Genomic DNA, 27,231 nt, shown 5'->3' on the forward strand with positions numbered 1-27,231 from the left:
ATCCGACGCCGCGCGGCGCGCGCCGGAACTTGGAAACCACAACCACATCTGACACAGCTGACCGTGCCGCCGCCACAGACCACGCGCAGAGTGGATGTGTTTCACAGCGAGTGTATTGTGCGTCTTCCAGTACATGTGCTCCAGCTCGGTTGGCTGGTCGGTCAGCCTTCTGGCACCTGGTACATGCAGCCTGCAGTTGGGCTGCCTCACACTGGGTGACGCGGTCCACAGAAACCAGAAAGAGATGGACGGCGGCCCGATTGTGGCAGGCAGGAGTGGACGCCCATGTTTCCTCCTCCCTCTGTATCAGCTAACCCTCTCCCTGCACAGCCGTCTCAACCACCCTGCCCCCCCCTCGCACGCACGGATCATTGTGGCGACGAGTCGAGCGATAGTTCACGCTGTCGGTCAAGTGTACTGCTGCATCGCAATCTAGGATTCTACCGAATAAGAGTTCAGTTGAACTCGTCCTACTCCCTACTCCCACAGCGCGACCAGGCGCACCTCGACACTCTCCCTGGGCACGACCTTGTCCGGGTCCACACCTGGCGTATCGTCAATCTCGACCGCCACATGGCCGCAGTACAGCGCACTGCCGTCGCTGCCCTGGAACGAGTCGAAACACTTGAGGTAGATGACCTCGTCAGGCAGCTGGTGGTGGATGTACGCCCACTGCTGGCCCTGTGAATGGTGCAGGTCCATGCCGACACCAAACATGCTCGCGTGCTTGGAGAGGTCGTCGGGTCCAATATCCCCAAAGCCCAGCATGGCGAGCGGCGCGTTGGTCACTGGTCCGCTGAGCGGGCGCCAGATATTGACAATCTGCGCGCGGACGTACGCCGTCCCGCCCGTGGCCTTGTCGACGAGCTCGGCTCCCCAGACCTGCGTTTTGTCAGTCCACAGTCACCGATACCTTACGTTTCTCCATTCGCCTCCCGTCCCCCCCCCCCCCCCCCCCCCCACACTCACCTCGTCCTGGTCCACATGCGCCACGCCCGCAATGGGCTGCTTGCGCTCGGTCGGGACGAACCCTTCCTCGGGCCCCTTCTGCTTGGGCACGTCCTTGAGCTCGACGCTCGCGTCGTTTTTGCGGCACACAGAGTTCCACGCAATCACGCGCGTACATCCGAGTTGGGTCCGCAGGAGCCTGCACGCATGTCAGCTTAGGATTGGGATGGCGTAGTTAAGCAGCGAGGTGGGTGGGGTCGGTCGGTCGGGGCACGTGTGTGAGATGTGGGTGGAGGGGGTCCGTCAAGACTCGCAGGGAAGGACTTGGGGGATCCCTCTCCCTGACATTCAAGGAATGTGATCTTGATAGCGGCCGCAGTGGAGTGGAGCGCGAGATAAGGCCTCGGCGTCCACTTGTGCAAGTACACTGCCTTGCGCAGCGCCGAGCACCTCGGCGCTGATCTTGTCAACCAACGTGGGTGGGTGGTCTCCCAAGTGACACAGGCACGCTGTGTCGTTGGGTGGAGCCATGAAGGAATGTGGTCCGCCATCGCGAGAGATACGGTCCGCAGATGCCGTCGTCATTGCGCCCAGCGCTGCGGGGAACGTGGTAGGGAGAGCAGAAGGCCAAGAATGGAATGTGGAGGAGGCAGTGACACCGCAGACTGGTGGACCAGAGTGAACAGCAGTGCTATCTTCGGATGGATGACACCGACCGAACCCTTGGGCCCATATCCAGAACACCTACACACTGATGTATTCGCACGTTACACTCACTCTGCAGTCTCCGCCAGATACAGCTTGGTCCCCTCCACGTGCGGCAGGCCATCGAGGTGTCCACTCGTATGTTTGGCCACTGCGAATCCGCGCTTGTTGAGCTGGTCGGCCACGGCGACAGCCGGTACGACTCCCTCGAGCTCAGGTCGCAGGTCTGTGAGCGAAAGGCTGAGGTCTTCGGTGGGGCGCGAGATGGTCGGGTCGTACGTCAGGTAGATCTCGGGGTCGTGGTCGAGACGCGCGGTTGGGAGAGTGAACTTGATGACGGCGGCCATAGTGAGATTGTTGTTGTTGTAAATAGCGGTTGGTTGGGTGGTAGCTAATGCCTGGCTGGAGATGGGGGGTCAAGACACGCGATGGGAGGGAGGGAGGGCTGTGAATAACGAGGTGGACAAAATGTGAGTGTGGGGTGTTTATGCCCTATGCAGCGCGTATGCAACTGGACTCGAAGAGTAAGAGCTTAGGGAAAAGAGAAGAAAAGGACGAAAACGTCGTGTCGCATATGTACAGCAACACACAGCACATACCAGATACCACCGATCGGTGCTGGCCGATCGTCCGTCTGCAGTGCCAGAAGAACCGCAACGCCGGCGGTTTGGAAGAACGGATAGCCCACCCCATGTCGACCAGCCGAACGGGTTCCGCGGCCCTTGCCTGTCTCTGGCCAACCACGACATGCACGAGCGCCGTGATTCGACTCGGCAGACGTGTCGGCGGCTATTCTCACTATCTCGTTAAGCGCTGATGCTGGTGCAGCGTGCTGCCATCGTCGGTGGGACCAGGTGATGCGGCCGCCACAAGGGCCGAGGCGTGCTGCGATCCCTGCCAAGGGAAGGCCCCCCCCCCCCGTGGCAGGCTGCTGGTTCTCGGCGAAACACTGTAATATCCTTGTCCATGGGCGATCACCATCGACTCACAGGTGAACACATGCATGCTGCGTACATGGTGCGAGCGTGTCAAGTCGCTGCAGGACCAATTGTCAATGACCCCCTTATACGAAGAGAACCTTCGCACCCGCCTGCACCTCCGCTTTCGTAGAAGCATCGCCGTGCGCTTCGAGATCAGATATGTCACATGCGGTGCGGAGGTCCGATGGGGTCGGACCACCGTACCATAAGCACGTCATGGGACAGACAGGAGAATGCTTTGTACGTTCGTGGGGCCTCCATAGATGCTAGGATAACAAACGGTCGGTGTTCTGATGATTGTGGAGACAGCCGGGGAGACTGCCTCGAGATCCGTTCTCATCGGATCAGACGTCGCCAAGGGTACGCCGAACGGTCTTGAACGTCGTCGACATCGCCGATACATGTCCTTGATAGCTGAATAGTATCTCGGGGTCCGTTTTATCTTGTGGCATTCCGACGGCCGTATCACGCATGTTGCGGTGGGTGTGCTGCAGAGATTCTGGGCAGGTGACTAGAGTAGTGCGAGGCGCCACAGAGTGAGTCGTGTGGCAGAAGTCGACCGCCACATGCTTGAGTCATGCCGTGTAGGTCATTCATCTCTGAGCTCGCATGCCAAATATCTGTTGGCAGGCTCACGCGGGAAGGCTAGCTTGTAACCTAGTGTCTTGTGGGTCGCGGATGGTGCCTCGTACTGCCCGCGGATGCGAACCGCCTTCCACCCTCACCCTCCGTGACTGTTGGCGATAGGCATTCGTGAGGAGGTGGCAGACGTCGCACGGATCACGAAGGAGGCACGGCTCTGTTCGATATGTATCTCCTCGCTGCCCCGTGTCGAGTCGTCTCAGTCCGTCTGTGTCTTCCACCAACCAAGTGCTCGGCGATCACCAGGGGCAACGACAGGCCCCTGCTCATTGGGTCGATTTTATCTTGTGATACTGTCCTGAAGATGTCAAGAGCAGATGCTGTTATGCCCCTCTCACCATCACTTCCGCCGGACAGCTGAGGATTCGGCCCCCTCCGCAGTCGTGCCAAGCCCATCTGCCCTTCCAACCAAACCTCGGTGCTGCACCGAAAAAAGAGAGCTGCTGCAAGGGACGAGCACAACGCCTCCTGCTGGGTCAACAGGGCACCCGCAGTGGGCTTGGCATCTGCTATCATTTGCACCACGCGGTGCCCAATTTGCCGGCGGTGTGTGGCTCGGCAATCCCCGGCAGGTCATGAACCATTTCCCCGGTAAGCCAGTCTGTGTCGTTCGTGAAGAGCACATGTTAGGATCCACGAGAGGGAAGAGTAGGCAACCCCGGGCGCAGCACCCTTTTACCAAGTGATAGCATGGTGCGATAAGGTCCCAAATGACGGCGCCACTGCTCTGGCCAGCGAACAGAGTTCGGCAGCGCAGGCCACCATATCCCGGTACGCGCCCAGCCAGGCCGGCCAGCGGATCAGCCAGCCCCGCACTCGCCTGCCGCACGGTTGGCTTGGTAGTGCGCTCCTTGTCTGCATATAAGTCTGGGCACATCCGCGGTGAAGAGGAACATCATATCGCCCATCCCCCCCACAACCCGTCAAGGACGTCTCGTCCTGCCCATTACCACCCATCTCACCCCCTCCTCGCACAACCCATCTCTCAAGCTCTACAATGAAGAAGTTCAGTCTTCCGTCCCTTGAAGTCAAAGGCGCACCGTCGCGTGAAGCAGCTTTGGAAAACGACGATCTGCTGCCGATCCCACTTGAGAACCGGTGAGTTATGCTGTCCCCCCATGACGGACCTTGTGCTCACACAACATCAGTACTTGGGACTTCTGGACGTTCACGATATTCTGGTTTAGTGCTGTCGGAACAGTAGCTAACTGGACGGGCGGTGCAACTTATCTTGGTGTGAGTGGCGGACATGGTTGGACACAAAAAGGACATGAAATGTTCATTTTTCCAATCCACTCAAAACATCCCTTCAATTTGTAGCTGACACTTAACAGTACGGTCTCAGTATCTGGGACGGTCTCCTTGTCAATTTCTTTGGCTACTTGATTATCGCCATGTTTATGGTCCTCAATGGTCGTGCCGGTGCTGTCTACCACATCTCCTTCCCTGTCTACGCCCGTAGCTCTTGGGGCGTCTTTGGTGGTCTCTGGCCCGCCTTCAACCGTGCCATGAGTGCCGTCGTGTGGAACGGTGTCAACTGCGTCACCGGTGGCCAAGGTATCTACATCATGATTCATTGCATCTGGCCCTCGGCTGCCAGGATCCCAAACAAGATGCCCGCTTCATCAGCGCTCGACACGGCCAACATGATGGGCTTTGTCATCTTCTGGGCATTGTTATCCGCCATCCTCTTCCTGTCTGTGCCCAAGTGGCGTATTTTGATCCACATCAAGCTCGCTGCCTACGTGATCTCGTCGTGCGCCATGCTTGCCATGGCTATCGTTCACTCGGGCGGTGTGTCCGACATCCTCAAGGAGAAGTCCACTGTTCACGGCTCGGAGCGCGTGTGGCTCATTGCGCGCTTCACCCTCCTCTCGGCGGCGTCGTGCTCAACCTTTGCGTCCAACGCTTCCGACTGGCAACGTAACGCTACCAAGCCCTCGGACCCCATCTTTGGCCAGCTTTTCGGGTTCCCCATGTCCAACTTTATTGTTTCCCTCTTTGGCAACATTGTGGCCGCGTCGTCAAGGAAGACCTACGGCGAGCTCATCTGGAACCCACTCACCTACCTCGACCGCATGCTCACCGACTCGTACTCTGCCAAGTACCGTGCGGGTGCCTTCTTCATCGCTCTCGGCTTCACCTACTCGTCGCTCTTCTCGTGTGCGTTCGAGAACGTCCTCCCTGCCGGTAACGACATTTCGGCCATCCTCCCCAAGTACATCTCAATGAAGCGTGCGTTCGCCATCTGCCAGATCCTCACCATCGCCATCAACCCGTGGTACCTCCTGGGCTCGGCCGGCGTCTTCATCTCGTTCCTCGCCTCGTACCAGATCTTCCTGTTCGCCATCACCGGCATTCTCCTTGTCGACTACTACATTATCAACCGCGGCCGCATGGACCTCGCGTGGCTGTACACGGCCGACCGCAGCGGCAAGTTCTGGTACACTTACGGTATCAACTGGCGTGCCGTCGTCGCCTACCTCGTCGGCATCGGAATCAACTTTGCCGGTTTCCTTAACAACATGGGCAAGCTCGACGTGAGCATCGGCGTCCAGCGCTCGTTCTACTTTGCCTTTATCACATCGGGCACCGGTGCCGGCCTCACGTACTACCTCCTCGCCCGCTTCTTCCCGCAGACCAGCTACCTCGAGAACAAGGGGCTCAAGTTCGCGGAGTGGTCCCAGGACGAGGTCGAGACGTACGCCGGAGGCGTCAACAGGCAGCGCGACGGCGCGGCCGACAAGAACGGCGAGCTCCGCCGCCGCTCGCCCGTCGAGGAGAAGGACCTCACCGACGTCACGGTTTCCGAGGTGTAAAAAAGTCGTGGTTGGGTTGTATCACACGGGCGGTGGTTAGGTGTTTGGGAGATTTTAGAGTAAAGGGGTTTCTCCCAAGTTGTCGAGTAGTTGTTTGGTTAGCAAGGTTGTCCCGGCCAGTAGCAGCATAGGCTTTTAATGAATGGACTGGTTGATTCTACGTTGAGTCTACGGCAGCTCACAATGGGTTTTAACTGATTTGTTTTCATTTTCGCTTTTGAGGGCTCTCGATCGTAAAACCCCCCGGACAGGCATTCCCGCCACCATCCAATGATATCTCACCGGAGACCTAACACCCATGATGGCCAGGACCTGGCAATTGAGTATGTTCCCTCTACCACAGGAGAGGTAGCCGGTTCCATTCTTACACGTTGGAGCTGAGCGGCATCGTGATCGGCTCATATCCCCAGTTGGGTTCATGTGAGCCACATACTACAGCACGGCCAGGGGATTGCATAACCCACCAGTAGTGGCAGGCAGGGTCCTATATGTGGTCAACTATGCCTGTACGCGCCAAACACGAAAGCCTTCTGCTTCTACAATTGGATGACATGGATGTCATGATTACATTTGAGACTTTCTGATGTGATGCGAACAGGCCTTGTTGCCGCAAAGCATGCACTTGCGCTTTTTGCCACCACGCTCACGGAAGCACTCGCTCACACCCTTCTCGATACAGCCATCGCACATGATGGGGAAGACGTGCTTGTCCTTGAGCTTGCTCTCCAGGTGCTTTGGAACACATCAGCGACGAAAGTGGACAGGTCAGTCGCGTCAGTCGCCACCAGCTCACCTTGGACTTGTTCTTCCAGTAGTCCCGGCCCATGTGGACGGGTGGTGTACGTGGTTTTGCGCTGGTGATGTGGTCCACTTTGGCCGCTTCCATGGCCGCGGCTCGGCGGTTGTCAGACTCGACGCGGGCCATGCGGCGTCGGAAGTTGCGGCGTTCGTTGTACTTGATGGCGGCTTCCCTCTTGTCGCGAGGTGGTTTACCTCTGGGTGTCTTGACAGCGGGCTGGGGGGCCATGATGCGATATGGGTGGACAAGGAAGATGGTGGAAAGGGAGGGGGATTGATGAAAGTGGGGTAGGAAGGCGAGGCCGGAATGTGGACGGTTTTGCCACTTTGATGGGACCTGACATCCTCGCATCACTTGCCAGCCCAGTTCCTCCATCACTCGCGCGCAGAACCTACGAACAGTCCTGTGAGAATCCAAACTCATGCATCTGAGGCGGTGGGTACTACTGTGGACAAGCAAATAACAAAACTGAACCCGCCGAACGTAGGCGGGGACACGGCGCCACGAAAAAGAAAAGACGTGCGCGAGCGGGGAGACACCCTGGGGGCATAGTCTCGAGTTGAATCCGAACCAAACTCCTTGCCGCTAAAAACTGGTGGGGGGGGGAGAAATGCTCTCTATAATGTCTCCTCTCTGGAACATATTACACCAAGATACACCCACGGTCCGCCTAGCCGTCCATGGCTTGGACGAGCTTCGAGAAGTAGCTGTCGGGGTTGCTCTTGAGCGCGTCGGGGGTGTCAAACTCGAGCACCTTGCCTGCGCCCAAGACCAGGATCTTGGAGTAGTTCATGACTGTGGCGAGACGGTGGGCAACGGTGAGGACGGTGGTCGAGGGGGGCAGGCTGTTGATCGACTGCTGGATGAGTGCGTCCGTCTCAAAGTCGACCGAGGCGGTGGCCTCGTCGAGGATGAGGACCTTGCTGTTGCGCACGAGCGCGCGCGCCAGAGCGACCAGCTGGCGCTGGCCCTGGGACAGGTTGGAGCCGCCGGCGGTGATCTGCGTGTCGAGCGTGATGCGCATGGGGGTGGCGGTGCCGGTCTCGGAACGGCGGACCTGGCCAAGACCCGAAGCCTGGAGCTTTTCGTTGAGCCACGCGTCGTCGTGTTCCGAGAATGGGTCGAGGTTGAAGCGGAGGGTGCCCGACAGCAGGATGGGGTCCTGGGGGATGATGGTGACGTGTGTGCGGAGGTCGTGCAGGTTGATCTTGTCGGTACGCACGCCGTCAATCCACACGCTGCCACTAGTGGGGATCATGCGCAGGAGCGCGAGGGCCAGAGTGGACTTGCCACTACCGGTACGGCCGACGATACCAATCTTCTCGCCCGCCTTGATGCTGAGCGAGAGGCAGTCGAGGACGGTGGGGCCGTCGGCCGAGTACTTTGCGCTGAGGGCGTCGAGGACGATGGAGCCGGACGCGGGCCATGATTCGGCGGGCTTCTTCGAGTCGACATATGCGGGCTCCTGGTCAATGACGAGGTAGTCCTCGATACGCTCGACCGAGTTGCCCTGCACCTCCATCTCGTTGACCATGCGGACCCACCAGAGGATGGCGCCCGAGAACGCGATTCCTTGGGTGAGAGCGAAACCAGAGGTCGAGGCGTCGAGGTGCTGGCCGTACACGAGGAACATGGCGAGCAGGCATGAGAACAGGCCGCCGAGCATGTCGATACGGATAGTGACCCAGCGGTTGAGGTTGTAAAAGGCTGTGGCGGCACGAGTGTACTTGTCCGCCTTGCGACGGGCCTCGAGCCTCATCTGCTCCTCGGCGCCGTACGCGCGGATCGAGACGATGCCGTTGATAGCCGACGCAAAGTGCGAGAACAGGGGTGACTTGGCGTTGGACATCTCGCGCTTGACACTGAGCTGGCCGTGCATGTAGAGCTCGGCAAGGATACCGCCAATGACACCGATGACCTGAATGTCAGCTTGTGGCCTACGCGGTAATGACCTCAGCTTTCACTTACGATGGCAGGGATGGAGAAGAGGGGAATGAACGCGACTGCAGAGAGGAAGCGGACGACCAGCGCGACGGTCATGTCCGCGACGACGCAGGCCGTGTCGGTAAACTGGCCGTCAATGGCCTTCATGTCCTTTGTGAAGCGGCCGATGATACGGCCCACGGGCGTCGAGTCGAGGAAGCGCATAAACGAGCCAAAGATCCTGTCAACGAGCTGGCGGTGGATGACGCGCGACGCCTTGGTGGCACCGACGTAGTAGATGATCGCCGAGATGGCCGTGGTTGCGAGGCCGAGGGTGACCCAGACGACGTACAGGCCGAGCCAGAAGGTGGGCGACACGTCGGCCGGGTCCGAAGCCCTTTCGTACGCCTTGGCCCAGAGACCGAGCCAGAACGTCTGGAACGCAGCCAGGGCCTGTCCACCGACGAGTAGAGCAAAGTAGATGAACCAGTAGGTGGGGCCACCAAACGTGCCAAAGAACGAGTACAGAGCGCGGCGCGAGATGCGGCCCTCGGCCTTCTCCTCGTCCTTGATGAGCTTTGTGGCAGCCTTCTCGTCGGGCTTGCCGTCCTCTGCCTCGGCGGGTGTCGAGGTGCCGTTCTCGGCAGCCTTGAGGATGTCGACGGACGAGTTGACGGTTGAGATGGCGGCGGAGTCGAGCGAACCCGAGCTCACGACGGAGCCATCCTCGCCGAGGGTGACGACGAAGGCGGCAATGGGAGCAGCGAGATGCAGGTGGTGAGTGACGAGCGCGATGGTACGGTCCTTGACGAGGTCGCCACGGAAGAGGTTGTCAATGATGAAGCGCGACGTGAGCGTGTCAAGAGCAGAGAAGATGTCTGTTGGGTCAGCACATACGCCGGTTGAGGGCACCCACCGTCAAGGAGAACGACGGCACTGTTCGAGTAGATGGCCCTGGCAAGGGTGATGCGGGCCTTCTGGCCGCCACTGAGGGTGACGCCCTTCTCGCCAATTTCCGTCTGGTCGCCGTCGTCAAAGAGCGTGAGGTCAGTCTCGAGGGCACAGTCGTGGATGACCTGCTTGTACCGGGCCTCGTCGTACGGGTTGCCAAAGATAATGTTCTCCTTGACAGTCTCGGACAGGACCCAGCTCTCCTGGGCGGCGTACGCGACACCGCCTTCACGGGGGAGGTGGAAGAACGAGGTCTCGTCCTTGGGCTCAAAGTGAAGTTCGCCAGAGAGGGCCTTGAGGAGCGTACTCTTGCCACTGCCCGTAGGACCCGTGATAAGGTTGACCTTGCCCTTGACGAACGTGACGTCGGGGACACGGAGACGGAAGTTGATAATGTTCTTGTTGCCAGTGTCCTCGCCCCACGCAAACGTGGCGTCCTTGAAGCGGACGAGACCGTTGTTCTCGGCCTCAATCTTCTCCGGAGTGGAGACGGTGGCGCGCTGACCCTGCGAGTACTCGTCGATCATGTCGCTCTCGCGGAGGAACTGGTTGAGACGCGACAGCGACACGCCAGCAGTCACGTACGCGCTGATCATGTAAATGATCAGACCCATGACGCTCTTGAGGATCTCAAACACGACCATGGCGGTGAAGACCGTGGCAGCGGTGAGGGGCCTCTTCTGGATAAGAGTGTACGACGCGAAAGAGGCGGCCATGGTGAGGACGGGAAGGAACAGGTTGACCATGAGGTTGAGCCTGGCAGGTTAGCACGATCCTTCTGCCATAACCTACAGGTTCATGAGGCGACGCTTCCAAGTGAGATCAAGCTCGACTTCGCGCTTGACCGAGATACGGGCCTTGATGCGGTCCTCCCAGCCAAACATCTTGATGATGCGGAGCGCGCCAACGGCCTCGGTGACGGCGTCGACACGGGCGTCGGTAGCGGTCATCTTCTTGTGCTGGAGGTCGGTAGCGAGCTTGGTGATGAGGCCCGGGATGGGGAAGGTGAGGAGCATGACCGCGACACCGAAGAGGGCACTCCAGCTGAGAACCTTGTACAGGACGACCATGCAGAGAATCAGCTGCGTGGGGCCGTAGACGAGGGTGAGGGGAAGGTCACGGCCTGGTTGTCAGCTACAATGTGCGAACGGGAGCTCACCCTCAATAACAGTCTCAATGTCCTGAGCCATGAGCACGTTAATCTTGCCGGCGATACCCTGGCCTGGTGCGGCGGGCTCGGCAGCCTCCTTGGCATCAGCGTCGGCAGCGGCCGTGGTCTCCGAGTCGGCAGACGCGGGCACCTCATGGCCCTCGACCTGGACCTCGGGGTCGACGTCGTTGGTGACGTTGACGTCATGGTCGTCAATCTGGATAGCGGGAACGTCGGGAATCTCGTCTTCCTCCTCCTCCTCGCCAACCTTGTCGGTCATGCGGAGACGCAGGGCATGGTCGAAGAGCACCTGGGTGAGGAGGGCCTCGGCGCGGACGAGACAGCGCGTCATGACAAAGACATAGTACTGGATCGCGAGGGACGAGATGGTGGGGCTGAAGAACAGCGAGAGGATCCAGACAATGGGCTTGATGCGCGCACCCTCGCCGCCGGTCTGGATGTACGTGAGGATCTGGTTGATGGCGATGGTGGGGATCATCTCAAAGACGGCAGAGAAGAAACACATGGTACCTGGGGAGTTAGTGCAGAAACAAGGGCCAAATCTCACAAGTAATGAAGAGCTCGTAGCGGAACGTCCGGACAATGCCCCAGAAGAGGTGGAGGGGCTTCTTGCCGGCCTGGCGACGACGGACAGGGTCGAGGGTGTTGATGTGCTTGTCGTACAGGAACTGGGCGCGGTCATAGTCTGCGATGGGGTGCAAGTCCTCATATGGGAGCGAGGTGGTCTTCCACGCGCGCCACACGAGACCGGTCATGAACTCGTAAAAGATGTAAAAGATGGGCGCGGCCGTCTGCTCCGGGTGGACGAGCTCAGGCGGCGTGGGGTTGAGCGGGTCGGCCGGGACGTAGGTGCGCGGGCGGAGCAGGGGGATGATGATGCTCGCCACGCCGAGAATGGCAATACGCGACCAGGTGATGGCATTGTCGAGGTCGGACGGGCGCAGGTAGTAGGTGAGCTTGGGCCAGATGTCGCGGTACGCAAACAGGCAGAAGGCCAGGAGGAGGAGGATGTCGACGTGGCGAGTGAGGCGGCGACGGAACTTGTCGCGCTTCAGACGGAGCAGAAGGCAGGAGAAGAGAAGGTTGTAGAGCTGAGCGGGTAAGTGATTGGAAGGGATTCCCCACCCACATAAAAGAAACACGCGCCGGCCTCTCCCCACTCGAGACTCGAGTAGTCGCCGACAGTGTTGCGGTTCTTCTTCTTGTTCTTCTTCTTCTTCTTGAGCGCGTCCAGGAGGCTCTCGGCACCGTCGGCGTCACCAGCCTTCGAGTCCTCGGGCGACTCGGCCTGGATGGTGGCGTAGATGCTGAGAGCAAGAAGTGCGCACAGACACAAGGTACGCAGGACGTCGAGAGCGATAATGACAGTGCCGTACACGCGAAGCGAGGAGAGGTGGGCGCGAAGGTCAGCCCACAGGCCCTGTGTGGGCATGTAGGCAGCTGGCGGGAGCGGCTCTGGCTCTGGCTCGTCGTCTGGGATGTCATCGTCGTCGAGGAAGATGGGCTGACGGCGGCCCTTGACGAACCGCACAAGCTTGGGCCAGAGGTAGTGGGCCAGCAGCGAGAGAGACGACAAAATCACGAGGATGGGCAGGAAGAAGAGGGTGTGCCTCAAAAGGAATGGCGGGGGGCTGTCAAAGTCAGCACAAGCACAAACGATCAGCAGCATGGTGCTCAAGAACGTTTGTTGAGAATGACGTACTTTGGTTTCGGCGCCTTGGGCTTGACCGAGTCGGCGAGGTAGCCCGCGTCAAAGACAGTCTGGGCGACGCCCATTATGTCCATGACACCCATGACTGAGCGCACAAAGGAAGAGGTTGGTGGTGGGGAGGAAAAGAGGAAGCAAGATGTGTAAAGGGGAAAACACGCCGATACCGAGGGACCGGGGCTCAGGTGCGCGGCGGCAGTGTGGTCGTGTGCCGGACCTGCGACGGCCTAAGGCGATAGCGTGTGATTGGAAGGATAAGGAATGGGAGAGAGAGAGTGTGTGTGCTTGTGGTGTTCAACAGGTTCTCACAGCCCAGTACGCACGACTGCTCTCTGACGGAGAGGCCAAGGAGGACGTATAGGTGAGGTGAGAGAAGATGGAACGAATGTTTGCAACACTGAGAGATTAATGGACCCGTCGGCGGCAGCCTCCAAAGTCGTCGGCCCGCGTCGAGATGGTGGCGTTTCGATAGCACCTAGCACCACGCGGACCACATTCCGCCCGCGCGCACAAGATTCATCAGCGCCGGCCATCGGTACCGAAGTTGACTCGAGCTGACCAGGTGCTGCGAGCGGTCTTGGCCCTCGCACACCTCTTCGACAGCTGACATGTCGACTGCTGCCCTCATACACGGTTTGCCAAAAGTTGACCAGAGCGCCAGTTGACAGTACTGTACATTGCCGGCAGTGGAGCTGACCGCATGGTGCCAGCCCGCGCGTGCCTGAGGGCAAGTCGTTGGTATCAGGAAACCTCGTGTCGACACTCCGCAAGCTACCTCGTACATTCGCTTATCTATGCAAACGGGTATGTGCGACTCGGTCTACTCTGCCAGCTCCCTCTCGAGCTCAGCCATCTCGTCCGCGGTCATGAGCCAGTCTTCCTCAACCTGCACACACCGTTAGCGCTGCCACGGAAACTATCACTCAGCGCGCGGCCACTCACCTCAACGTCGACCTCTGGGCTCTCTGCTCGCGACAGCGCGCGGCGCGTCTCCCGCTCCTCGTCCTCGTCATGCTCGTTGAGCCACTTGCGCCGGTCCGTGACGGCCGGCATGGCCGCTCCCTGACGCGCCAGCGCGTCTGCGGCCTCGTTGCCTTCGTGCCCGACGTGGCCGCGAACGTGCTTGAAGCGGACGGGGGCGCGCGGCCCGCGCCGACGGAGGAGGACGAGCAGGTGCCGGATCATGTCGGCGTTCTTGACGTCGCCGGACGCTGTGCGCCAGCCATTCTTGATCCACTTGGGGACGTATTCGGTCATGCCTGCAGAGTTAGGATGCCTTCGGTTACGTTCCTCAACTCACACTTGATAGAGTACTGCGAGTCTGTCCTGATCTCAAGCGAAAGGTCCGGCAGGGGACACTCCTCCAGCGCGCGGATGATGGACTGTACCATTCAGCTTCGACCTCAAGTTCTTAGCTACGGCACTCACCAGCAGTTCACCACGGTTGTTGGTCTGCAACGGTCCGGGCACGCGTTCTGCCAAGTTATGCCGGGACGCCTCGCCTACCGAGCCCCAATACACACCCGCGCCGGCGCGCGCACCATACTGGCCATTACTCAGGCCGCTGCCGTCCGTGTACACTACCAAGCGGTGGGGCGTGCTCTGCGAAAAGGTGTATCCCTGCGCCGCGAGACGAGCTAGGTCGGGGGGCAAGTGCGCCATGTCGGCTTGGGCGACCGGCGACTCGCCGCGCACGCCGCAAGCGTCCGACGACGACGAAGCAGTGGGAGTGGAAGTGGCAGCGGTATGGCTCGAGCTTGCCGCTGACGTCTGAGTCGGCGTCTGGATGAACCCCGTGTACGGCCCTGCGTCGGGTGCGAGCCACTCGCGGGCCTCGGACTCGGAGGCGAACTTCTTGTGCTTGGCGCCGTTGAAGCCCTTGACCTGCGCCTCGGCCTCTGCCCACGTACGATACACTCCTGGCTTGCGGCCTCGGCTGACGGCGTAGTATCCAGCTTTGGGCGGCCTGCATGTCAGCGAGACGAGGGAGGAGGACTGGGAAGAGGGAAGGGCGACGACTCACATGTTTTGGAGATGCCGACGGCGCCTGGCGGGAGCGGCTGCGGTGGTGTGAATGCTTGTGGTGCGAATGCTGCTCAGTGTCCACAGGGCTTGAATGTGCAGTGACAGTGATCGTAAAGAGCGCGATGACGTGAGGGACATGCGTCGCGGCCGGAGGAGAAGAGTGTTGTTGACGGATGCGAAATGCACACACACCAGCAGTCGTCTTTCCACCTCCACCCCGCCGGATCCAGGCACCAGATGTGAGAGCCCTTCCCCGCGCCATGACGTCGAGTCCAGTCAACCAGGAGACACACCATATGGGTCGCTCCCGTCGTCGCAATACAAAGCGACAGAGCACCATATGGGCTGCAGTTGACCGACATCCAGTCACCTTTGCTAATACATCTCGATCACCCTCTCACTCATCGTACATAAGAAGCAGCTGACGGCCCATCCTCGTCCCAGCTCACACCTCCAGCTCCTCGCCACCTCCACAGCCACCCACCAGAAACCCCACCCAGCATACAGCACCATGACTACCACCACCACCACCACGCGCACCTTCCCCAACGAGACCCCCGAGTACCGCGCCGCCCGCACCGCCCTGCTCGAGAAGGAAGCCGAGCTCGCAGCCCTCACCCGGTCCGTCGTCGCCGAGCGCCAGCGCCTCCCGCCCGGCGGCGCCATCAAGGACGACTACGTCTTCCACACGACGTCGGGCACACCCATCAAGCTCTCGGACCTGTTCGCAAAGGACAAGGGCTCGTCGCTGGTCATCTACTCGATGATGTTCCCCGACGGCAAGCCCTGCCCGCACTGCACCAACGTCGTGAACGGGCTCGAGGGCGTCGCTGCCACCGTAGGCGCCACGCACGCCAACTTTGTCGTCGTGGCCAAAGCGCCCCACGACCAGGTGGCCGCGTACGCGGCCAAGATGGGGTGGAAGGACCTCACGCTGCTCTCGTCGGCGGGCACGACGTTCAACGCGGACTATTACGCCGAAGAGGCACAGGGCGCGCGCGGGGGTGCCGGCGGGCAAAACTCGCTCCTCACCGTGTTCCGCAAGCTCGACGACGGGTCGGTGCACCACCACTGGACGAGCGAGATGGCGTTCAAGGATAACGACGAGAGCTCGTTCTGGCCCGTGTACCCCCTTTTCGGCATCATCAATCTCACCGTCGAGGGCGACGTGTAGAGCAGAGTGTACCTGGCAGGGGACGGGTAGTGTAGTGTAGTGTAGTGTAAAGTGTCGATGGAAGGGCTGGCTTTGTATGGGAAGAAGGAATGGACGTGGTTGTGGCAGCTGGTTGGGGCGGCAGCTGGGGCCTGGGGAACTTGCGGTATACACGAGCGTGTGTGTGGGCCGCTGTGACGTCAAGACTCAGAAACGGACTTGTGAGAAGCTACCCAAGATGCTCGCAATGCAGGCGGCCTGTGTTGCGAGAAGAGGCTGGACAGCGGTACAGTGATCCAGTGAGCGGACCAGACCACAACCAAAGCACCGCCAAAGTACTACCACCACCATTATCAGCGGCCAACGCAGTTGCAACTGCGGCCAACACTGGTGTGTCAGGCACAAGGACCCTAAATGTCAAGTCCCATGTCAGGCTCACTCCCCACCAACGTGTCAGCTCCTTTGGACTCTCGTGCAACAGCAACTCAACAGGACTAGTGATACACCCTGTGGAGAGCCAGTCTCCATGCATATTTGATTTCACGAGCAGCGCAGCCGCGTGAAGCCACGCCTCCATTTGTCTACAGAAGACCCGTTGCTCCCCCCGACCTTGCCGTCGATGCCACTAGGGCACGGGCGGGAAGAGCGAAAGCCCAGTTCGACAAGAGAGCGAAAAGCAAGACGGGGTGAATTTTTCTATAAACAGGGGGGATGGGGGTGGGTGGTGGTTCACTGTGAAATGATATACGCGACCCATATATATGAAAAGAGGAGGATGAGGAGGAGGTCGGATGTGTAGTGTTGTCGATGACCGATAACTAGGGGTTGACAAAGTTCCTAGTACCTAAAGGACCAGCCGATAGGGGGGTTTGGCTCTGAGAATACAGTCAGCGTCGGAACTATTAAATGGGAGGCTTTTTTCCGTTGGAGGAGGCGGCTTTGGTGCGTTAAGCATCAAAAGCGGGACCTGGGTGTAATGAATGACGACGAGTGTGGCACTCGCCCTTCACTCATACACCGCGCACTCTGTTCGGGTTTGTTCTTTTTGCTACTCACAAATGGTGCAAACCATTTAAGCCTGGAGCTGCCAGGTGATGTCAAGGACACCGGTGTCCATGTCACCGATGGCCTGGAAGGCGGCGGGGGAGAGGTCGAGCGAGTCGGCACCGTTGCACGAGGGGCAGTTGTCGACAATCTCAACAGTGACGGTCTTCGAGTTGGCAGTGTTGGTGACAACGGCGTACTTGCCGCAGAGGGTGTTGGCCCAGGTGGAGCCGTCGGTGGTCGAGATGGCGGCAATGAGCTCCGAGTCGGTGTTGGTCCAGCCGCACGAGCCCTCACCCGAAGCGTCGGCACCCTCAGTCTGGTAGTAGTAGGTAGCCTCACCCGAGTAGGTGGTGCCCGAGCCCGACGACGACGAAGACGAGGTGGACGAGGTGGCGGCGGCCTCGGCAGACGACGAGGTCGACGACGACCACGAGTCCTCAGACGACGACGACGAAGCGGCGGCCTTCTGGTACTTGGCCTCGGCGGTGGTGGTAGCGGCGGCGGCGGCCTCCTCGGTGGTCGAGGCCTGGGCGTAGTCGGCGTAGGCGGCAACAGACGAAGAGGCGGCCTCAACCGAAGCCGACGAGGACTCGTACGAGTACTCCTCGGTGGAAGCGGCAGAGGTCTGGGCGACGTAGGCGGCGGCCTCGGTGGTCGAGGCAGCGACAGCGGCGGCGGTGGCCGACGACTCGACCGACGAGGTGGCGGAGCACCACTCGGACTCGAGGTCCGACTCGATGGCGGCGTCCGACGAGGCGGCGGCACCGGTGGCCGAGATGGTAGCGGTAGCCTGGGCGGCGACCTTGGACGAGGCCGCGGCGAGGGCGGTCGCGTTGGGGGTGCAGTACGAGGCACGGTCAGCGAGGGTGCCGTTGGCCTGGAGGGGGTGGCAGCAGTCCTCGAAGAAGGTGGTGTTGTGCTGGAGGTGGCAGTCCAGGGCGAGGTAACGGACGTGGTAGGTGTTGTAGTCCTCAAGGTAGTTGGTGGCCCAAGTCGAGGGGACCGACTTGCGGACGGGGGCGGCGGTGGCAGCGAGGCCGGCCATGGCGGCAGTAACAAAGACCTTGGCGAACATTGTTGGTTTGTGTTGTTTGGTGGTGTCGAACCGGGTTAAAGACTGTGTCGAGAGAGGGTGGTGGTGGTCAGCGTCAAGCTGTTTTCCGAACGGTAAAGAGAAGAGTGGGTGGGGAGGGAGTGTGTTGGTTTGACGGATGGGGAAGACTTGAACTCACGAGTGGTGGCCGTCCTATATAGTGCGTGGGGGGGGTGGTTGATGGGAGGTGGTGTTGAGTGAGAGTGGCCCTGTTTTTCGGGGTCTGCGAGGGGGAGGACGGCGGGGGGGGGGGGTGAGTGAGTGTGGGTGTGTGGGAGAGGAGGAGGCGAGAGAGAGAGTGAGAGAGAGACAAAGAGAGACGGAGTGGAAGAGAAGAAGGAAGACACGATGGCCCACAGTGAGAGAGGGATTGCGCGCGCTGAATCGGGGGGACTGGGTGTCGCCGTCTCTGGCCCAGTGCCCGCGCTGCTGCGCCCCTTGGCTCGTGTGCCCAGGGGTTACATGCCGCACACCACACACACACTACGCGACTGTGCCTCAGGGACGACCAGGGAACACCCATGGCGCCGCGTCCCGTCCCTGTGCACAGTGTGTCCCATCCCTGTGGATCCAGGGGGTTGGCCTCTGCGCAGTAAAAGGGGGTGTGTGGGTGCAATTTTCCTATTTGGTCCCCCCTCCTTTTGTATTGTCCATTCCTAAGGGCACATGTTCCCCTCCGTCGGCCCCCCCCTAATGCCACAAAGTCCTCCTAATTAGCGGGCAAGACAAATGACGTTCCCCCCTCAAAATCTGCCACCACACTACTCTCTCTCTCTCTCTAATGCGGCCGCGGCCGGAATGGATCATCTTCGGAACACACACTTGCTGGCGCCATTATTACTCAGAGGCCCACAGGACACTCCACTCGGTCCAGACCGCTCTCCTCCCCTCGGCCATAGAACACTGCCACCCAAGCCATATTCTCCCGCTAGACTCGGCAACCACCCCCGGCACCCCAATTCCAGCTCCACATGTGTTCATGGATCATGGAGCAACGGAGCCGGGTGTACGGGTGTGTATTGGGCCGAGAAACAGTCCACCACACCATGGAGGATCCAGCAGCTAGCCGACTAGGCCTCAATCCTCTGTGGCATGGCTAGATGGGTCAAGTTGCAGTTAATGAGGGTGGGTGTGCCCGGATACGGCAGACGGGCCTTGGCGGGAGTGCCATGCGGGACCTTGCTCGCATGCATTGTCGACTAACAAAGTGTTTGGGTGTACGACGTTTGTTGTTATGACGAAATATTCCGGGCCTTGCTGAGTGTATATGCGTCCAAGCATCGCGCGCGCGGTGGATCAGAAACAGAAACAGCTCGCGTCGTTGTCCCGAGACCGCGTCGCTGCGCCTGCCACACCCAGCAGATTTTGGCACACTCAAGCATACAATGCCGGAAGGCTGGCTTCCCGACGCGGGTAAACGAGCAATGTATCGGGCCTGTTTCTGCTGTCACCGGCTGGTGGTGAGGTGACTGCTGACATGTCTGATCGGATGCATAGTTTTCTGTTTCTCGGGCCCCTTCCCAGAACACCACACCCGACCCGTCCATTTGGATGAGCCCCTCCCAGTCAAACACCTGGGCCCTCAGTATCCCACATGGTGTTCTTAATACGGAGCTATGAGGTGGGCCAGCCTAGCACAGTTGTTTGGTTGCAACCGGAGCTTGATTCAGTGCCATTGCTCGTTTCCACTCCCTGCTGCCATGCATACGCACTCCGTCTGCTCCGGCATACCCGAACGCGACGTTGTGGGCGGGATAATGGGCCGTTCGGGCCAGGATCCCTCCGGGCCAAGGTCACTGAGATCTGGCAGGCCGGTGTCTGACGTCAACAGTGTTTTAGAAAAACTATTAAGAAAAATAAAATTATAATTCCACCCACCCACCCCTTCTATTCGGCCGAGAGTGGGGTGTTCCATTCCAACGCAGCGCTTACATGGCCGCTGCCGCGACGTCTACCGCTCTAACACCTGTGCACGATGTGGACCGACAAGGTAAGACACCGACACAGCATGCTGGGACAGACAGACCCCAATCGTGCTCCGGGCCGATGACGAGGAGGTAGAGGGGGACCGACGTTGTTCCACCTTCTCGGTGTTCTGGACGACATGGAGGCGGCACACGCGGCGTCTATTGGAGGTGTGTATGAATTTTCGTAATAGCCGAGAATTAGACGCAACAAGGCCATCATTTCAACCTCTCCAGAGTGCTACAGAGATACCTTTGCAGGTAGATACAGATAGGTCCATGCTTGTCGATAAGCCTGCTCCTCCCAGGTCCCATGTAGCGATCGACGGTGGGCCTCTCCCATCCGCAGGCGATAGGGATGTGACCGGTAACGGCGTTGCAGCCACATTCGACGCACGGGGCCACATCGTGCGCGTGTGCTGCCACTTACAGGCTGGAGCTCGCCGGAGCTACGGCGCACAGATGGCCGGTTTTCGACCTGCCCGACACACCCGGGCGCGCGCAGCTGTGCAGGAGCGAGCCAGGAGCGAGAGCCAGGAGGCGACCGTGGGCGTGTGTCCTCTGTTGCTGCAACTTTTAACGAGGACATGCAGGACACCGAGCGGCCGCCATTGCGCAATCGCCGCTTGTGTCCAGATCCCACCCACCCCACGGCCCTCCTTTTCCACGCACACTGGGGCATGCACTCATGCACTAGCAGTACTGCTGCACGTTCATGCACACGCTGGCGCGTCTCGATGATCGCCGCCGCCGCCCACCTATGGCCCATGGCCCCGGCACGGCAATCCATGTAGGCGCCGCCCCGCGCGCGCCGGGGGGGTCTCAAATGGCCAAATGGCCCACCAACCCCTCGGTCCGCGCAGACCCTTTGCCAGTGGCGCTGCCGGAGATTGAGCCGGCCCTGGACGGTGAGCGCCGCAAGGACCGCAAGAATGCGCGCAGCAACGAGAGAGGCTGCAACGGTTACAGGCGGCGTCAACTGCACGGCACACACGCCGCGTCGTCACACACACACACACAAAACCACCTTGCACCCTTTTGCCTGTCGGGAAAATAACGAAAAATAGGTCTACCACCCCGGTTTGGTGTTGGGGGCAGGCGTCCGACTGCGCGCGCTGGGCGAGTGTGGGTGGGATCCAAAGGGAACAAGGCCCATCAGACACGCAGGTACCGCAGGGACGACAAGGTACCACATGTCGCGACGCCCAGAAAGCATAGAGCATGGGAAGCTGCCAGAAAAGCTGGCTGGCTGTAAGGATAATTTCAAAGCGGGAGCGAAAAAAAATAGACCGTCCCTGTCCCTCGACAACAAGGGTTTGGCTTTTCCTATTGCGCTCATTTGAGCGATTAATGCGACGACGCCCAGGCGGGGGCGTGCAGTGCCATAGCAACAAGTGGTCTGTGGGTCTGGCACGACGACATGCATGACATGTCACGGCACACGGCTGCCTCGTGGCACGTTGCTCGTTGCTCGCAGACGGCCTCGACCCACACGCTGGCCGCTGACGCGCTGGCTGGGCAGGGGTGGTAGCTCTCTCTGATCACTCAAGGGCGAGAGCCCGATCCGCCATCAATCGATTCGCACACCAAGCACGCATCCACAGCCGAGCAAGAGACGCGCACCATGGCCCTGTGCTCCCAACGCACACCTGCTCTGCACACACCTGTGCCAAGGGTTTCCTCTGCGTATGCACACGCCCATAATTGGCATTGGCCAAGGGAGGCTGCGCACATGGAAACCACTCGTGACATTAGATCGACGTCATCCTTGGGACGCGACGCGTGTCGGACACTGGTTAATTCAGACGAATGACACCGCGTTCACTCTAAACCGCTTTTACCGTGTCACCCGGTGGTCAATGTATCGCATTTAGTATTCAATCCGTCTCGGTCGACGCCAACCCAATACGTTCTGGGTCGTCTCGTTGGACGTGTCGTATACGTCACAGCGTCGTCTGATGCCCGCACTGCCCCCCTGCGATCAGCGCGTCTGAACGCTTCTCTCTCTTTCTTCTGGTGTGGCGGAGATCACTGCATGCAGCGCTTTGAGAGTGCATGCAACAACACCGCCTCGTCACGCCTCATACATGATCCACCCCAAGGTTCTCGCCTCTGGCCTTTGGCCACGGGCACGTTTGGTCTTGTCACAGATCACAGATCATGTATCACAAGGTGATTGCACTGTCCTCGGGATTGTCACTTGCGCAGCAAGCGAGGCCCAAAATAAGCGCAGTGTTTGTGTTTGTCTCTGACCAGAGATCTCTGATTGCAATGTTTGTCCCAGTTCCTATTGTCCCAACGTTCCAACCATATGACCATGGTGCTGTGCAACATCCCACCCCGTGTGCATGACGACCTTTGCTGGACGTGCGCTGGACCCTCGTGGAAACGGCACCCGAAGGATGTGCCCGCCCAGCGTGGCTGCGGGCGTGTTGTGCGCGCCCGACCTAGATCCCAGATGCGTGCATTGCACGGCAAACGCACCAGTAAGTAAATACAGTACGTACTGTACTTGAAAATAGACAAACACAAATATCGACGTATGCCTCTGTGGATCTGTGCTGCCTCATTCCAAAGTTAGACACATACCCGCGCCCGCAGTCCCGGCCAGAGTTTCAGACGAAGACACCAGCGGCATGCGGTTAAGCTGTTTGGCTCCTCGACACGCGGCTTTCCGATTCTTCACATCCGGGCTGAGACAGCATTGTGTGCACGCCCGTCCCGCAGTCGCACGCTCCTAGGTCCAGGCTTAGGTCCGGCGACACGCACACGCGTCGAGGAACTCGAGGAACTCATGGAAGCAAAAGGAAGCAGCGGGGCACTGCTGTGGAAGCAGGCATAGGCAAATAATTTGTGGTGACTTTGAAGAAACGGCCGTCTCGTCCCTTGAGGGTTGTGGCGTGGACACCTGTCTTTGCATCGCTACCGAGCACAGATTCTCTCAGCAAGCACCCCATTAACCCGTCGCCATCGGCTGCACACGACCACACGTCCCCGCGCCACATGTCCACTTTGCGTCCACCATTTTAGCCTTAGACAACGTAGGCATACATGATCTCAATGCAGTGTCCCGCGTCCCGCAGCACAGGTGGACTGGGACTGGGACCGCGCCAAGCGAGCAACGCGAGCAACAGCACAATCTGGGGTGCGGGGTCGACGAGAAAGCATTAGCCCACCGGCCGGCCCACATTAGGGCGGCCGGCGGCGGTGTTCCGCAGCCGAATACAATTTTCACTTGGCGGCCGAATACACCTACCGGCCGCGAAAAACTATCGCGTAATCCCAATCCCCGCAATCCGCATGGTCTCGAATGCCAAAAGAGCGCAGACTCGAGAGCCAGCAAGCACCCCCGTTTACAGCACTACGCCAAGGACCACACCGCCCTTAGAAACGAACAACGGTCTGGCCCAGCCCAGGATATGTCCAGGATATGGGCAGGATGGCCAGGATCCTGTGCTCGCCGTGTGCTGACTGTGTGCCGCCGGCACGCGCATCTCTGGCCCTCCAAATATTTCCTTGCTGGACCCCACTTCTTTATCCAACCCTGTCAAAGTCCTGTAAATCCTGTAAATCCTGCAACTCCACCACCCACTCACTCCATGCCTCCATCCAGATCCCGGGGACACGGTGCACGGGATTACACCATGTGTCCGTCCGTGCCAGCAAAAGGGAACAGACTGGGAACCCAGGCAGGCCCCGAGACACCGCAGCGGGGAAAGAGAACATTACATGACGATGAGGTGCTCGACACCTCGGAAAATGAATAACTGCGGGGGGGGGGGGTTGCACAGGAAGCCCACGCACACACGGAGGCGATGTTGGATGAGGACACGCGGACGCGACGACATGAGGATATGAGGACATGGCGATATGAGGACACGCGAGGAACCACGCTGATCGCCAGCGAAGAAAGCCAAGCCAGGCCCGGCGGTCGACACTTTGCCATTTCTGGGGCTCTGGCCGCTTAGTTGTCCGCCACGCCAGCGATGGCTGATGTCCCCATGTCCCCACGCCTCTCCCTCTCACCGCCGTGGCTTCTGTCTCGCGGTCATAGGTTCGCCGGCGGCGGAGGCGGCGGCACGGCGTCTGTTGGCCCCGGAAAGGTCCCCAGGACGATGGATGGGGCTAGAGCCAGCGACACGCCTCGGCCGACGTCGATGGATGGCGCCAGCAACGCCTTTGCAGTCCGGCCCGGGATGTGGGTTCTGGTGTTCATAAACGTGCCAGTGTACCAGTGTGTACCCGTGCCCCTCGTGTCCGGACGTAAATGAGAACCGAGGCTGCTGCCAATGTCACCAAAAACGGTGCCAAGTGGGCCAAGTGGGTGGAGCTCATGTCCAGACCGTGGCTGTTTGGATGTCTTGTAGCGAGCTCCACCTCATTTGAGCTCCACCCCATTTGAGACCCGGGGTGTGGGGTTGAGAGAAGGGCCAGTTTTGTAAATGGATCTCATCACCGTCAGGTGAGACTGTCCTCTATGACCATGATGTATTAAGGGGGCGACATGGGGAGTCATCAGGCAGCTCAAGAGATCGGCCGGGTCGATCATAAAAGTGGCCCATGGCCCTTGGTTTGTTGGCAGAGTGGCCTTTGCGGTTCCCAACCCTCGTGGCGCTCACGTGTGCACAAGTCGGTCGATGCTATTGGATCTGTGAGGAGGAGCGTATGCTCGTCCGCAGACCGTTCGAGCCTGTGGACATTCACTTTCGCGGCAGTCCTCGAAACCATGACGTGCGGAGTCGTGTTATTCCGTCCCTGCGAAATCAGAACAGCCATTGCCACACGCATGCTCTCCAGACACAGCAGACAAGTCACCCAACATCCTCACACCACGTCCCAAGGCATCCAGAAACGCCAGTTGCGATGACGACCAGCAGGTCCTTTGACGAGAGATTACTATCGTGTTCACCGGTCGCACGATGATATGACGCGGATTTCGGCACGTCGGTGACTTCGGCAACTCGTACGACGGGGATAACCGACACCCCCAACAGGATTAGTCAGAGTTCCATCTCGACCATCTCCATATCGCACTTCCAACCACTTCACTCCAACCAACAAGCACACCATGTCCGTCTCGCGCGAGCTCCTCATCCAGCACGTCGAGGGCAAGCCTGGAAAGGTCTACTACCCGTACGTTGCTTCTGCCTCACGCCGTTTGCCTCCCCCTGCTGACGTCGCCAGCCTCATCATCCGCGAGTCGCCCGTTCCGACACCTGCCGCCGGCGAGGTCCTCGTGCGCTACAAGGCCGCAGCTCTCAACCACCGCGACCTCTTCATCCGCCAGAGCCTGTACCCCGGTATCGACTTTAACAAGGCCCTGCTCGCGGACGGCTATGGCGTGGTCGTGTCTGTCGGCAGCGGTGTGAGCCGCGTCAAGGTCGGCGACCCCGTCATTGCCGCGCCGATGAGGGGATGGGCGAGCGACCCCGTTGGTCCCGAGGGCAGCGAGTTCCATGTCTCTGGTGAGTGCACGTGGGGAGCTTGGGGGTGCATCGCAGTGTGAATCTTCCGCTGACAGACCCTAGGCGGCACCAAGGCATCGGACTCTGGTACCGGCCGCGACTATGGACTCCTCAGCGAGGACGACGTCGAGCCGGCCCCGGCGCACCTGACAGCCGTCGAGGCCGCCGCGCTCCCCCTCGTGGGCCTGACGGGCTGGCGCGCGCTCGTGACCAAGTCGGGCGCCGCGGCTCCGGGCAAGAACATTCTCGTGACCGGCATTGGCGGCGGTGTCGCGCTCATTGTCCTCCAGCTGGCGGTCGCGCACGGCGCCAACGTCTACGTCACGTCCGGCTCGCCCGACAAGCTCGAAAGGGCCAAGCAGCTCGGCGCAAAGGGCGGCGTGTCGTACAAGTCGGACACGTGGGAGAAGGAGCTCAAGGCCCAGCTGCCCAAGGACCGTCCCTTCCTGGACGCGATCATCGACGGCGCCGGCGGCGCCATTGTCAGCAAGGGCGTCAAGCTCCTGCGCACCGGCGGCGTCATCTCGCAGTACGGCATGACCGTCGGCCCCAAGATGGACTGGCTCATGAGCGCCGTCCTCGCCAACATTGACCTGCGCGGCGTCACCATGGGCTCGCGCCAGGAGTTTAGGGACATGCTCAAGTTTGTCGGCGAGCACAAGATCAAGCCCGTGATCAGCAAGACCGTCAAGGGCCTCGACAACCTCGACGCCATTGAGGGCCTCTTCAACGACATGCATGAGGGCAAGCAGTTTGGCAAGCTCGTCATTGAAATTGACAGTGCGGTCGACACACCATCGCGGCTCTGACCGCGTCCCAGGTGAATGAAGTGAAAAGCAAGCAGGATAGCATCTCGCAAATGGGCGTCCCCGCAGCGAAGACGAACATGTGAGCACTCTGTGGTACCCGTCCGGGGTGGTGCTGACAGCAGCAGGTATATGCTAAATGGAGTACTTTTGAGGATATGAGGGACTCCGTTGGAACACGTATGATACATCCGAGACTGACCTCCGACTCACCCCCGACGCACGACGTCCGTCCCTCAGGAGCAGGCACCATGCTCTTCTTGTTACCACTGACTTGGTCGGTGCCGTTGTCGACGTCCATGAAATCCCAGAGGTCGTACATTACAATTACGTCAACTACATGTTTGGATGTCAACCACACCTCCGTGGAATGCGGCGGCCGTCGTCGGCGAAGCGGGATGCAATGACGATGACGTCTGGAGCTCCGTGCTGTACGCTCACAGCCGTCCTGGATGGCCACGGCCTGGGTGACTGGTGGTTGCCGCTGGTCAAACGCAGAAGGCTCTTGCATCAGCTGGCAACGGTTCACGAGTCCGTGCACACGATCAAAACCTCCATGGCGCAACGTGCCAGGCAGGGCTGACGTTAGGATGCCACTGTGCGCTCGTCAAACCGACGAGAGCGTTTCCTTCATGTCCTTGCGCTAGCTCTTGCCCGCCGCCTCCTGCAAAGGGCTGGATCAACACGGACCACCAAAGGGACTGTGGCGGCGGTTCGAAACACCAGGACCTGGCGGCCATGTCAGAACGCGTCGGTGGGCTGCACCTCCCTGCCAAGACGCGTCTGCGGACACGCGCTGGCTCCTCGTCTCGTCAGGTGGTAGGTGGACTTGGAATTGGCAGAGTACAATCGAACCATACTGCAGCTACGCCGCAGCGCTGGGCTCCCCGTTCCGCGACTGCGCGCGCTGCGAAAACTGCGATGTGCGTGGCCAGTCGCGACGTACGACGGCAGCCAGTGGGGCCAAGTGGCAGCCACTCACCAGACCTGAGTACCAGAGTGGGCAAAGTGGCTGGGCGCCCATTGGGCAGG

At 59.9% G+C, this 27,231-nt stretch overlaps 8 protein-coding genes across 8 annotated transcripts; 3 read left to right on the forward strand and 5 right to left on the reverse strand.

Annotated features, from left to right (window-relative positions):
* Positions 1 to 477: 477 nt before the first annotated feature.
* On the reverse strand, positions 478 to 2,000 carry EHS24_005493 (uncharacterized protein; the record flags this gene model as incomplete). The annotated part of the gene is made up of 3 exons (XM_028621016.1): positions 478 to 882; positions 970 to 1,147; positions 1,726 to 2,000. The coding sequence occupies 3 exons, from the start codon at positions 1,998 to 2,000 to the stop codon at positions 478 to 480; spliced, it is 858 nt and encodes a 285-aa protein (XP_028471755.1).
* A 2,272-nt stretch (positions 2,001 to 4,272) lies between these two features.
* Positions 4,273 to 6,094, forward strand: EHS24_005494 (uncharacterized protein; the record flags this gene model as incomplete). The annotated part of the gene is made up of 3 exons (XM_028621017.1): positions 4,273 to 4,373; positions 4,424 to 4,511; positions 4,610 to 6,094. The coding sequence occupies 3 exons, from the start codon at positions 4,273 to 4,275 to the stop codon at positions 6,092 to 6,094; spliced, it is 1,674 nt and encodes a 557-aa protein (XP_028471756.1).
* A 564-nt stretch (positions 6,095 to 6,658) lies between these two features.
* EHS24_005495 (uncharacterized protein) lies at positions 6,659 to 7,121 on the reverse strand (the record flags this gene model as incomplete). Its single annotated transcript, XM_028621018.1, has 2 exons — positions 6,659 to 6,826; positions 6,888 to 7,121. The coding sequence occupies 2 exons, from the start codon at positions 7,119 to 7,121 to the stop codon at positions 6,659 to 6,661; spliced, it is 402 nt and encodes a 133-aa protein (XP_028471757.1).
* A 442-nt stretch (positions 7,122 to 7,563) lies between these two features.
* Positions 7,564 to 12,732, reverse strand: EHS24_005496 (uncharacterized protein; the record flags this gene model as incomplete). Its single annotated transcript, XM_028621019.1, has 8 exons — positions 7,564 to 8,811; positions 8,862 to 9,694; positions 9,733 to 10,523; positions 10,560 to 10,890; positions 10,927 to 11,448; positions 11,486 to 12,029; positions 12,068 to 12,569; positions 12,641 to 12,732. 8 exons carry the CDS (start codon positions 12,730 to 12,732, stop codon positions 7,564 to 7,566), a joined length of 4,863 nt encoding a protein of 1,620 aa, XP_028471758.1.
* A 734-nt stretch (positions 12,733 to 13,466) lies between these two features.
* EHS24_005497 (uncharacterized protein) lies at positions 13,467 to 14,809 on the reverse strand (the record flags this gene model as incomplete). The annotated part of the gene is made up of 5 exons (XM_028621020.1): positions 13,467 to 13,532; positions 13,589 to 13,905; positions 13,947 to 14,028; positions 14,075 to 14,612; positions 14,670 to 14,809. 5 exons carry the CDS (start codon positions 14,807 to 14,809, stop codon positions 13,467 to 13,469), a joined length of 1,143 nt encoding a protein of 380 aa, XP_028471759.1.
* Positions 14,810 to 15,182: 373 nt separating this feature from the next.
* Positions 15,183 to 15,845, forward strand: EHS24_005498 (uncharacterized protein; the record flags this gene model as incomplete). Its single annotated transcript, XM_028621021.1, has 1 exon — positions 15,183 to 15,845. One exon carries the CDS (start codon positions 15,183 to 15,185, stop codon positions 15,843 to 15,845), a length of 663 nt encoding a protein of 220 aa, XP_028471760.1.
* A 1,051-nt stretch (positions 15,846 to 16,896) lies between these two features.
* EHS24_005499 (uncharacterized protein) lies at positions 16,897 to 17,946 on the reverse strand (the record flags this gene model as incomplete). The annotated part of the gene is made up of 1 exon (XM_028621022.1): positions 16,897 to 17,946. One exon carries the CDS (start codon positions 17,944 to 17,946, stop codon positions 16,897 to 16,899), a length of 1,050 nt encoding a protein of 349 aa, XP_028471761.1.
* A 7,050-nt stretch (positions 17,947 to 24,996) lies between these two features.
* Positions 24,997 to 26,202, forward strand: EHS24_005500 (uncharacterized protein; the record flags this gene model as incomplete). The annotated part of the gene is made up of 3 exons (XM_028621023.1): positions 24,997 to 25,061; positions 25,113 to 25,393; positions 25,457 to 26,202. 3 exons carry the CDS (start codon positions 24,997 to 24,999, stop codon positions 26,200 to 26,202), a joined length of 1,092 nt encoding a protein of 363 aa, XP_028471762.1.
* Between the last annotated feature and the right edge of the window lie 1,029 nt (positions 26,203 to 27,231).

This window comes from Apiotrichum porosum (genome assembly GCF_003942205.1).
Source record: "Apiotrichum porosum strain DSM 27194 chromosome Unknown scaffold_23, whole genome shotgun sequence".
Lineage (NCBI taxonomy): Eukaryota > Fungi > Basidiomycota > Tremellomycetes > Trichosporonales > Trichosporonaceae > Apiotrichum > Apiotrichum porosum.